Source organism: Tachysurus fulvidraco, chromosome 23 (genome assembly GCF_022655615.1).
Source record: "Tachysurus fulvidraco isolate hzauxx_2018 chromosome 23, HZAU_PFXX_2.0, whole genome shotgun sequence".
NCBI lineage: Eukaryota > Metazoa > Chordata > Actinopteri > Siluriformes > Bagridae > Tachysurus > Tachysurus fulvidraco.
This window is the reverse complement of record NC_062540.1, coordinates 11,647,942-11,660,534: the sequence shown is the minus strand read 5'-3', so window position 1 is coordinate 11,660,534 and position 12,593 is coordinate 11,647,942. Positions and strand designations below refer to the sequence as shown.

General features: G+C 38.6%; 1 protein-coding gene across 2 annotated transcripts; it reads left to right on the top strand.

Annotated features, from left to right (window-relative positions):
• The first annotated feature begins 3,776 nt into the window (after positions 1 to 3,776).
• Positions 3,777 to 9,838, top strand: nsfl1c (NSFL1 (p97) cofactor (p47)). 2 transcript variants are annotated; one of them, XM_027170524.2, is made up of 9 exons: positions 3,777 to 3,936; positions 4,338 to 4,435; positions 5,162 to 5,233; positions 5,751 to 5,916; positions 6,244 to 6,339; positions 6,436 to 6,545; positions 6,649 to 6,786; positions 7,190 to 7,360; positions 8,342 to 9,838. In XM_027170524.2, exons 1-9 carry the CDS (start codon positions 3,835 to 3,837, stop codon positions 8,502 to 8,504), a joined length of 1,116 nt encoding a protein of 371 aa, XP_027026325.1. In that variant the 5' UTR covers positions 3,777 to 3,834; the 3' UTR covers positions 8,505 to 9,838. The 2 variants fall into 2 exon arrangements, with proteins under 2 accessions (XP_027026325.1, XP_027026324.1); XM_027170523.2 differs by having other exon boundaries at positions 5,751 to 5,958.
• The last annotated feature ends 2,755 nt before the right edge of the window (positions 9,839 to 12,593 follow it).

Below are 12,593 nucleotides of genomic sequence, written 5' to 3'. Positions count from 1 at the left end.
TTCCAAGCTGCTGTTATCCATTCCTAAAGAGAACTGAAGAGCCTTAATGTAAGCACCTCATCTAATAATGACTGTACTATGAACCTGAGTGAACGGTTGTAGAATCAACAGTTAGATATGCTTAAGCATTTGAGAAACAGCAGTATTATTCTTTTAGTACAGATATAGGAAGCATATTATCCAGAGACAGAGGGATGAAAGCTGATTTATTCGGTCAGGAGAAAGACAGAGCGGGGATTTAGATGGTCTTCGGTAAACCTTCTGATTAAAGTGTCAGAGTGAAAAATGACATGGACACCCAGGTCAGAGTGAGGGGGTCAGAAGAGATATAAACAAACCTTGCACACAAATAGAAAAGAAGATTGAGGACTGGAAATGTCACAAATAGAAAACTAAAAAGGGTCAAAGTAGAGTAGGAATATTATAACTTCTTGTAGTATAAAATCTTTGGGTCTTTAAATAACTGGTACACTTGTATTGATTATACAATCTAGAAGAGAAAAACAAAGAAGAGAAAAACTCCCATACATTATAAAGAATTACTCAGGACATAACATGTAAGAATCTGTATAACTGATTATCGATCAATAACGATCAAACACAGAGGTCCTTTAACTTCTATGTTTAAGGAAATATAGTGTTTATTTTGAAATCTACATAAATTTGTCAGATTACATATGCAAGTAACTATATTTTTACAATGTTGTTAAATCAAAATTTATGCAAAAAACAAAAACAAAAAAAACACAAAGTGTATAAAGACACTTGATCATATGATCTAAAGATTAAATAAAACCCAACAACACTGTGTCTTCTTGTGTTATGTGATATTGTATTGTGGTGTGTTTAAATGTTTTGCTGTTTTTTATGGTCTCTTATCAGTAACAGTAAATATAAGAAAAGAAAATGATGTTGTGAGTTAATGGACAGAGAGAGAGAGAGAGAGAGAGAGAGAGAGAGAGAGAGAGAGAGAGAGAGAGAGAGAGAGAGAGAGAGAGAGAGAGAGAGAGAGAGAGAGAGAGAGAGAGAGAGAGAGAGAGAGAGAGAGAGAGAGAGAGAGAGAGAGAGAGGATAGTATTAACTAGAGTGCTGGCTTTTCAACACTGAGATAGTGGCGGAAAGGAGGACAGTAGTGACAAAGATAAGATGAAAGGCAGTAGAGGAGAGATAAAACCAGGCTGTTTCAGGATATAAGCAGGCTTCTTCCTGTTGATCTAAGCCTGAACAAGTCACTGAGCCCCCACACAGGCATCAAGCTCCTGAAACAGCAAAGCCCGGGAGAGTGGGGGAAACATCGCTCTTCTAAATAAACAATGATCATAGTTTCAGAGATAAGATCTGTAGATGTGAATTTTACTGACTTTTCAGTTTATGCACCGTTATTTAAGAGATCCCTTTTTCTGACCTGGTTTTCACATTCATCTCCACGGAGTGTCTGTTAGTAATGGTAATGATAACACATCAGACCTGATGGCTTTTCAGAGTATACCAAGATCATGAGTGTGCAGTGTTGCCTAGAAGACACGAATTACATTACGGTGATAATGGGATTAACACAAGAAATATGGTGCAGAGTGGTTATGATTTTGGGATAGAGTGTGTATTTGAGAACAAGAGAAAGAGCAAGTGTACATGGCAGATGATTTCCACATGGATAAGCAGTTCTAAACCATTACTAGAACAAATATTTCTCTGGTGGCAAGTTTAACTGATCATAAATGCATTACACAGCCTTATCCATTGGGGCATCCACATAAAAACGTGTCCCAACAGGGACTGGGTGGTGTGTATGACATCTTAGCAATAGATACAAATGCAGAGTAATTAGGCTTTCCTCTTCTCTCTTGCACGTTTTATTATTTCCTGTTTAGAGAATCGCAGCCACGCTATCTAAATGAAATGATAAGTCTGCAATTGGGTTGATTTTTATGTACGTGTTGCTGTGCTTTACCAGATTGCAGTCATGTTTACCTCATTTTTGCATATCTTTGAGATGCATGAGAGTGTGTGGTGCAGGCCATCGCTTGTTTAGCTTTAGGTCTTCCTCTCTGTCTGTTGGATTAATCGAAGCCGCTCAGTCTTACTTACCGCCTTTCATCATCACGCATTCGTAATGCTTCTTCAATGTCATTGCACACTGACACACTAAAAATCTACTTCTGATAACTTTCTTAAATGAAAACTGATTTTAAACATTTTGATTGTACATGCAACATTAACAATTTCTACAGAGCTCAGTTTCCTGTGAGAATATACATACAACATATCATTTTAAATAGTTAAAGTTCCGGATACCCAAACCACAGTATACACATAATAACTTCATTGTGTTTTACAATAACTTAGCTTTATTGTGTTTGGGATCAACCAGAGACTTCATTATTCAGCTCGTTGTGGTTAAACTTGTTCTGTTATTTCACTGTAAGTTTCTCAGACTTCCTCATTTAGACAGTTTTGCACAGTATTTAGGGACAAGCTTCTCTGTCTGGCAGCTTTTCCTGCATTAGTTGCAAATCCTCGCAAGACTCTGCAATCCTGCATTGTGTATTTTTTATGTCCAACTCCAGACTTTCAGACCAAAACATATACTCACACCAGGTCATCCTTGGTTTATCAAAAGCTGTCTCTCAAATCATACAGTGAGAAGGCTATTCATCTTGGTACACTGTGAATAATGGATGAAGTCAGAGAAAAGATTATTTATAGTCAGGCTAATCGTTTTTCATTGCTTGTTTTGCTTTTGTTTTGTTGATCTGAAAGGTCACACACACACACACACACACACACACACACACACACACACACACACACACACACACACACACACACACACTAAATAGAGAGGCATGTTAAATGAAACCACTCTTTTTTCTTTTGCAGCCAGTTGGCTGCTTTTTGGTATTTGTATCACCTCTGATGTATCCTGTGATGCACCCTGATACATCACTGACATATCCTGTGTTGAAGGTACTTCACCCACTACTACAATCCCAATTACAAAAAAATCGAAAGTTCACCCTGAAACATTCAGTATGTTTATATTTAAATATTTGTTTAATGAGCAGTCATTTTCAAAAGTTTTGTTGTTGTCTATTAAGCATAAAAGAGCACACCCAGCATTTTCAGTGACTTTTAATGTCATATTAACAGAAAAATATAACATGAAATTGGGGAGACAGCAAACATGACTCAAAGCAACAGAATGCAGTGCAGCTGTATGATGCAGTTGTGCTAAGTTACAGCAGAGACACAGCTTAGGTAGTCTACAAGATAATGAGCACAATGGCACTGCAGCACCAGCAGTATTAATGTGAAAGTTCAAGCTTTTGATACCTTATTTATTGAGTGTCCTGATGAGGAGCTGAGGGCATGACAAGGCTCATTTTAGGAAACAGGCACCGGCACCAGTACTAGTGACTAGGCAAATAACATGTAAGAATCTGAAGCCCTGAATGAAAACAGACTATTTGTTTTTGTTTTTTTATTTAATTTAATTTTTATATATAAAATAAAAGAAAGAAAAAGAAACTATAAACGGATCACAAGCTAATTATCAACATTCGCAAACATTTTTTCCCCAAAACATTCTAGGGACAAACCAGGATGCACTTTATTCTCTCATCAATACTACAAATTACTTGTGTAAAAGTTGTGTTCACAAGCGTTGCACTATGAGGATATTTGTGGCTTGTCTATTTTTTTCTAATCTTACACAGACACCTACTGGTGTATGTCAGAACTGCTCTTGTATTTTCTACTGAGTTCGGAACACAAGTTCTCAGTTCACTGTTTCCCGTCGATCGGTCGGACCTAGCTGCAGTTCCACACACCAAAATGGCGTCACGGGATGATTCGGTGAGGGAGTTTGTTGCAGTTACCGGTGTTGAGGAGGAGAGAGCCCGTTTTTTCCTTGAATCGGCTGGCTGGGATTTGCAGGTGAAACAGATTAAAGTTGCTTTGCGTGCATTATATCTGACTGTACGTTCTAAGAAGCTGTCGCGCTCAGTAGGTAGCTAATTAGCTAGCACATGCTAACTAACCGGCTAGTGAATTCTGCAAGTCATTGTTGACGGGAAACACCCTAAATTTGAGCATTTTGTCATTAAAATTCACTAAAATTACTGATAAAATAAATCTGTTCCCAGAAGTGCTCAAGGTAACTAGCTTATAAACACCCCAGGCGTTATAGATTGCTAGCTGTTTTAGCTACGTTAGTGTCGGACGGACCTTAAAGGTAGGTTAATAATTTGTAAGGTTCATGACGTACAACAAATGTTCGCGTTTGAACGATGTCGAATACTGTAAACAGTACCAGCAAATTGTTCGTGTCTCTTCAGCTCGCCCTAGCCAGTTTCTTTGAGGATGGAGGAGATGATGATATTGTGACTCTTCCTCAGCCAGAAAGCGGCCCTGCGCCTCGATCCTCAGGACCAAGGTAAAGGGAGCAGCAGAGCTACTTCCAAATACATCAGCTTTTGTCTTTATATGCTTATTGAATCAATTGGTAAAAAAAAAAAAAAACACACAATCTACCGATTATCACATCTGATTTATTTATGTATGTATGTTATTTATGTCTGTACTTTTGAGTCAACAACAGCTGGAACCAAATTCCTTGTGTGTGTGTTGGCACACTTGGCCAACAAACCTGATTCTAATTCTAACTCTTATATTTTCATAAAATAATAAGCGTCAACCCCCTTTGTTCCAGAGACACTGACTGCATCATAGCTACCCTGACTCCAACCTCCAAAGCTGGGACATAAAAAGAAAAGAATTCCAATAATAAAGTCATCTGCTTAAAAATCCAGCTACATCATAATCCACATAACCTAAAGCTTCTACAATTCCATATCTGAAGCATTGGAGTGGAAGCCTGGAAACCTACTATAGCTGTGTCTCAAATTATGCACTTTTGCAATTGCACTCTGCACTTATACTACACATTATGAGTTCATTAATGTGAATCAGTTGCTAGTATCAATACTTAATAATTAGATAATTTGAAACTGATTACAAACACATATGTGACTGCTTGATGTTTGTCTTTTGATATTGGTCTCCTTTTCCCTGATCCAGTTGTTTTTCAGTCCTGTGCAAGATGTAAGCCTTAATTGTCTTATTACTTATACAGGCTTATTTTGTGTATGTTCTAATCTAGTGAACACAGAGTGACTTCCTTCAGAGACTTGAAGCATGAAGATGAAGAGGAGAGTGATGAAGAAGGTCAGAGGTTAGTATGTGTGCATGAACCGTTGTCACTTGTGGATTGTAGCACATCCAGTAGGTAAATCATTGAGTTTAATGTTAAACCGTAGTCCAAAACCAGGTATTTAATAGGTCCAGTGAAAAATTTTCTTTTCAGAGCATTTCTAAAGGTTTATCAGTAACAGGATAAAAGCAATTGCAGGTGGACCATTTTTAACCCCATGTAAGCACGTTGTGCAGATGATAATCTCTGGAGACCTGCAATTGAAACACTCTGCATTACATTCAGCCACTACACTAGAAACTGAGTGGAGAATTTATTAGTGTGCTGTCAGCTCTTACATTTACAGTATTTTCAGACGCCTGTATCCAGAGCGATGTACATACAAGTGCTTAAATCTCTAACATTGGATACATTAATGCTGGTTCACTAGGTTACATACTTAAGATATCATGAGTTTAAAACATTGTTCAAAGTTACAATGAAAAAGTGTCAAAGGTTGTTTATATATATATATTATATATGCATTCTTTTCCTACAGGTTCTTCGCTGGTGGTTCAGAACGCAGTGGTCAGCAGATTGTTGGTCCACCCAAGAAGAAGAGCACAAATGAGGTGGTTGAGGACTTGTTCAAGGGCGCTAAAGAGCACGGTGCTGTTCCAGTTGACAAAGCAGGCAAAGGACTCGGAGAGTCTAGCAGAGCTAAGGTATCATATACTCGTGTATTGGGCATGTGCTGTGAACACAAGGCAAGTGACAACAAACCGCATCATCATTAAATAGTACCATTAAATCTGGGCAGCACGTGTAAAATGTTAAATTTGCTTAAAAAGTATTATTTTAAATAAAGTAATGTACTCCACCACTTCAAATAACAGTCCAACTAATAGATAATGAAATCTGTTGGAACTTTTTTATTATAGATTTGTACTGATTTTGTTTGTTATTGCAGCCTCGGTTCTGATGAGTCCACTCAGTTTCTGATTCAGTCTTTCTGTGTTTCTGTATCTTGTTGTTTTGTCCCTCTCCTGCAGCCATTTGTAGGAGGAGGATATCGTCTGGGTGTAGCACCAGATGAGGAGTCTGCCTTTGTGGCTGGAGAGAGGAGATCCTTAGGCAGTTCTCAAGATGTGAGTCCACAAACTCCTGAGCTACAGTAGCGCTTGTGCGCAGGGTTAATTGTGGCCATCTGTGATGTCTTTTTTGTGACTGTTGCTATGATGCAGGTACATGTGGTGCTGAAGCTGTGGAAGACCGGATTCAGCCTTGATGATGGAGAGCTAAGAAACTACAGTGATCCTGGGAATGCTCTCTTCCTGGAGTCCATCCGCAGGGGGTGAGTTTGGGATGTCTGTTAATTGACTAAATAACTGTGTTCACTGGTTTTTGACTGCAATTACAGCTGGCTCCTTACTGTGTAAACTGGCTTTGTGTCTCAGGGAGATTCCTCTGGAGCTGCGGCAGCGCTCTCGCAGTGGGCAGGTGAATCTGGATATGGAAGACCACAGGGACGAAGACTTCAACAAACCCAAGCTTTCCTTCAAGGCTTTTACTGGGGAGGGTCAGAAACTGGGCAGGTGAGAGAGTGCTTTTTGTATGTTCCACTTTCCATTCAAAGGTCAGTCTCTTAATCAGCATTCATTATTTAAATCAAGAATATTCACAATGCATATGTAATATTCTGAGCTGAACATGTACTGTATGTAACTAGTTTGAGTTTTTAACATTTTCTGTCATAGTGTAATTTTTGACTATAATTACTTATGGGCATTGTTACCTTTAACATGATGTGAAACACTCTTCTGGTTAACCTCTAACAAGGTTAGAGGTTAACCTGTATTAATGTTATATAAAACTTCAGTAAAAAATGGCCAATAAAGGGTTCCAATAATTCTAGAGTTTATCATTTAATCACACGGGAACATACAATATAATCTGCATATCTTATCCCTTTTTTCCCTTTTTACATACAACTCTTAGTGCCACTCCAGAATTGGTGTCTGTCCCTAGAATGGATCAGGCAAATCAGGCTGCGAGTGAGGCTCAGGCCTGTGCAGCTATCAACCTGGACGAGTCGCAGCCCGTCACCAACATACAGATCAGACTGGCTGATGGAGGACGACTGGTGCAGAAGTTTAACCACACCCACAGGTACACAATCAAAACCTTCTACATCAATAATTGCAGTCAGACTGGTGTTCATGTACTTAAGTATATCAGACTTGTTACTTTTATGATGTCTGCAGTCTTTTTTTTTCTCGTTTTCAACGGTACACAAAACAGTAATCATAACCAGAGAGAAAAAACATGTAACAATGAAAGTAATGAACAGCTAGTATTTATTCAGAGAATTCAGTGGAAGTTACAGTGTGTAGTTTTGACTGGGCAATATAAAAATGTAATGAACTAAAGGTTAGAGAAACATGTCCTTTCAGACAGTTGCACAGTTTTAACAATTATGTTTATGTGCAGAAACAATGTGTTAAAACAGGACATGAATATAATATAATCCTGCGTTTTGAATCCCAGTCAGATCTACTGTCAGAGCAGAGCTGACCAATCAGATTAGAGAATCATTCAATATGGTGGTATAGTGACATCAGTGACATATGTGATACAAGATAAAAACACGAGAATGAACGTCACTACTTAATGTACAGGTGCATGGTAACAAAAACTTTATCTAATTTATCTACCTTTATAAACTTGATGGACTCATATGACCTGATACGATGGGTAAATGTGGAATACTCATAGATTGGGTTATATGTTAGATCTGGTTTTATCTCATAACCTGCCCTTTCAGGACTTTGATGACATGCCCTTCTCAGATCACAAGTCAGTGTTTTTTAATCTGTGTATTGCGAAGGCTTTAATTAGGCCTCAGACAAAAAAACGGACTAGAAAAGTAACTCCTGTGACTCGTGGTGAGTTTGCAGAGCTCTATGGCAGAAAGTATACAGCTACATGCTCTGAAACTGTTCTCTGCTCTAAGTGTTGATGAGCATCTCTTGCAGTTCAAATCCGTCTGCTCTGAGATTCTTGATGTTGTGGGATGTTTTCCCCTGAGCCTTGTTAGACACTTGTAATAAGCAATAATAACCTGTTTAATTCGTTTTGCTTTCCCCTCAGGGTCTCTGATATACGCCAGTTTGTGGTGAACGCTCGACCAGCCATGGCTGCAACAGAGTTTGTGCTCATGACGACTTTCCCCAACAAGGAGCTGACGGATGAGAGTCAGACGCTGAAAGAGGCCAACCTGCTGAACGCGGTCATTGTACAGCGGCTAAAGTGATGGTGCCTTCTAGTGGCGCCTTTATCACAGCACTCTGAGTTTCCTACTCAACAGGGGACACAAGGACTTGAGGACTTCATTACTTAAATTTCGTGATATTTTCTCTTTGCCAGTTTGTGATGGTGTTGCAGTTTGCATATGACATGAGTTGTTGGAAAATAAAATAATTCCTGTGAAATGTTTCACAGCAAGTACAGTAATACCTTGATATAAAAGCATAATCCGTTCCAGCTCATAACGCAAGGTGCTCGTATCTCAAATCATTTTTTCCCATAAAAAAACAAAAGAAAATTAATCTGTTCCGGCCCTCTAAAAAACTCCCTTATTAGTGGTAACAATGAAAAATACATTTTTAATTGCTATAGAGACATACACACAAAAAACTGAAAATTTATATATCCTCCTGCTTTAGGATGGTACATATCGTGGATGTACTGCGATCATACATGCGTGCTAGATCACTCACATGGGCACCATGCTCATATTTATCGACAATTTCATGCTTTATTTCCATGGTTGTAGCGGACCCCATCCTAATAACGGCCAGAACTTTACTGATAGTCTTAATGAAGTTTTAATGAGCCTTGATAACTCAAACAGATCACTGTTAGAGCTAACAAACAGGTGGAAAATGCGTATTAGTCTATATGTTCATAAACACTTTCCATAACCGTGACAAATATAATGTCATTTACTAAAAATCAACAGTTTAAATATATGAACATACACACCTTATGCCTTTTTGGGGTGGTGCTAACAAAAATATAAAACTTTAGGGCTGAGAACCATAGTGCAGTAATGCTTTTCACAACTGTGATCCGTGACTGCAATGTATGCCACCACTTTTCAAAACAAGAGTCCCACATTTATCAAAATAAAACATAATATAGCTCCAAAAACTCAAAATATGCCAAAGGTTATTTAAACAAATTAAATATTCAAATATGTCTGCTACAATGGTCATCATGCGTTTCTTCTCACTACCATCCTTGCCACTCACTTTCTTAGGACTCGTCACTATTATGACGAATAATGCACAAAATAGAGAGAAAAATCACGTAGATAACGCAAACAATACGGAAGACTGGCGGTAGATGTGTACGGAAGTTGATGAACACGTGAACAAGTGAGGCGGTGTGGGCTGCTCCAAGCGTCGGCGTCTGTAAGCATGCTCGTATCTCAAAGCAAAAATTAGCTCAAAGGCTTGCTTGTATCTCGGAATACTCATGTCGGAACGCTCGTATCACAAGGTATTACTGTATAAAGTTTCCCACCAAACCAATTAAACCAACTAGAAAAACATATCCAAACTGAAAATAAAGAGCTTTCTAAGAGTTTTCACCTCGATGTTTTTACCTCAATATTTCTTAAGCGGTTCTACTGTTTTTCCTTTACCTCCTTTTCTCTTTTCTGAATGCAAGCCTGTCTCACCATATACTCCAGTCTCAACTCATAATACCTTTAGCCTTACAACCCACCACCCACTTCAGTGGATATCAAAATGAATTGCTTCAGTACAAAAGCTGATGGTTGTTAACACTAAAATAGATTTTAAATTGACAAATGCACCTTATCTGTCTTGTTGCCTGATTAAAATATGCTATCAAGATAAAGTAGCTGTTTCAGAGTCGGCCTTTCTGTGCTGCGTAAACGGCAGCTATGATGTATTCTATGCAGCCACTTGTAGAAGTTGGACACTGCGTGGTTGTGTGGTAATTCTGTGATTAAAATCTCTGTCTACCACTGGAGAGAGCTTTTCTTTATTTGAAACATATACTTTGCTCTTTGAGAAAGGCCTTTCTGTCAACGAAGAGTTTGTTTCTGAATGTTCTGCATTTTTTCAAGGGGTGTGGTTTATCGTGTAATGGACAGATTTTGTTAGGGTCATCACTGGCTGCACGCACATCTGTTTTGTGAACTGTGATGGCTTTGTTATTTTGGAAACTTCACAATGGATCGGTCTGGTTTTGCAGTTGTTGTAGCACTGCATAAAGCTAGGGTCATTTAGTTTCTTTGCTTCACAGCATGCAAAGTTACAGAAATACTCACTTATACGCTTCAGATTCTTTTCCCAGCCATTTAGTCATGAGGTCCAGTTCCTGGGTTGTGGTGAGATGAGGTGAACTTCATGAGCTGCACTGGTGAACGAGGAATACCATGACCAATTTTCAGGCTTATCGTTGAATAGGTAAAGTCCTGAACTAACGAGGTCTCGTCTGGCTAAAAACTGTGCCAAAGGCTCTGCCTGATGTGGCATGCTAGCTGGAGGAATGTATTGAGCAATGTAAGGCTTAGCAGGTGCATTCCTGATGGGAATGGTCCTCCCAACTTAAGACTTAATCACACCTTCCAACAGATTTACTGTTTAATACAATTTGCATTGTTTCAAGAGTTCTAATTTAAGATTCACTTAAAATATCGCCTTTTCTTCATAAAATAATTTAATAATTGCAGTATATATGGTTTAGATTGTTATACCACTAACTGTTAAAAGTATTGTTTGATTCTGCATTAATACTTTAAGGTTTCTTGTGTTTTAATTTTTCAACCAGTAATGGGCATTTTTGTATTTCTTAATCTTAATAACTAAGTAAATAAATATTATATAAATAATAAATAAATAAATAAATAAGCGAGTTGTATACATTCTTTAGTTTTAAATGTAGAAAAGAACGCATATCGGATTGGTATCGGCTGCTACTGACAAACTCTGGTATCGGATCGGAAGAGACAAAGTGGTATCGGTGCATCCCTACATGAAATGGAGGAGTGACTGGCAAAGGTAATAGGAGTGGAGGGGGAGAATGATCCTGAAGGTTGTTTTGAGAATTGACCTTCACTGGTAAGTTCAATTTGAACTTTCTCTGCTTCAGATCCTCCTCTTTCGACAGGGCCTTTTACACCTGGTCACTTCATGCGTTTTCTGTGATCGGATAGCTATCCGAAACGTTTTCGAGACGGATATAAATCCGATTGTTCAAACCACTTCAGGAGGTGGTCTGGGACACATTTCAGATGAAACTGGACAGGTGTAAATGAATGAGGGTTGGAGCACTCGCGAAATGCAGGCACTTATTGCTCTTTGGAGCGATGAAAGCGTCCAACAAAAGCTTTGTAAAACAGTCTTCTTTTTGATTGCATTCTGAAAACCGCATACACCAAAGCGTGTTCCATTTCAATTACCACGGATATGAGGTAAAATATATTTGCATTTTGTGCGGGAGTAGAAAGATCGGACTGATATCCGATTCGTTAAGACGCATTTATGTGGCCTAATGTTTTAACAAATCAGATAGCTACTGTATCAGATCAGAGAAAACATGAGGTGACCAGGTGTGTATAAATAATAATAAAAAAAAAACCCTACTGCATGCATTGCTAATTCAACATCCTCCAGCACTTGAGCCTCCACATCGGCTGCATCAGCTTCTCGTTGTAGTGTTACCACTTCTAATCTTGTGTCTAATCTTACTGTTTCCAGGTGATTTAAAGCTTCTCTTGTGGCCTTTTCCAATTTGGGTTTAGCCTCCTAGCTAGCATGTGATGCTGTCACTTTGGCGGCTTCAGTTCTGCCCAGTGCATGGGCTGCGCTCACTGATGACGAAGATGACTTGCCACTTCTTGCGCTGCAGACAGACAACTTGCTGCTTTTAGCCATCTTAACCACTTTAACATCAAATGTTGCCTTTTCACTGTACTGTGTTGAAACTCTGACTAAACACCAAGTTAAACCGTAGCCAATGAAGATAGAGTCGTAGTAAGACTGATCATTTACTGTCAGTCTCTCGTTAACATTGTGGTGAAAACTGTAATAAAACAATACAGCAGTGTGTTGACTATCATTGCGTTATAAATTATTAACACAAACTATTAGCATCGCTAAAGCTAGAACACGATGGTAAACAACCATTCACATAAGCTTATAAAACATCGACTTTTTCAACAAATAATCCCTAATATATGATCTTTAACATGTCCAATGTCATATTAATTAACTTACGGCATTGCCTCTATGATGCTTTTTAGTGGATGCAATGGATTACTATAGAGAGCACAGCACACCATGACTGTCTCATTGTTTTCGTGGAG

Excerpts from the sequence above, each read along its gene's own strand:
- nsfl1c (XM_027170523.2), top strand. The coding sequence starts at position 3,835 with ATGGCGTCACGGGATGATTCGGTGAGGGAGTTTGTTGCAGTTACCGGT. Across the intron at positions 5,234-5,750 it reads AGTGATGAAGAAGGTCAGAG|GTTCTTCGCTGGTGGTTCAG; the intron begins GTTAGTATGTGT and ends CTTTTCCTACAG. Across the intron at positions 6,340-6,435 it reads CCTTAGGCAGTTCTCAAGAT|GTACATGTGGTGCTGAAGCT; the intron begins GTGAGTCCACAA and ends GCTATGATGCAG.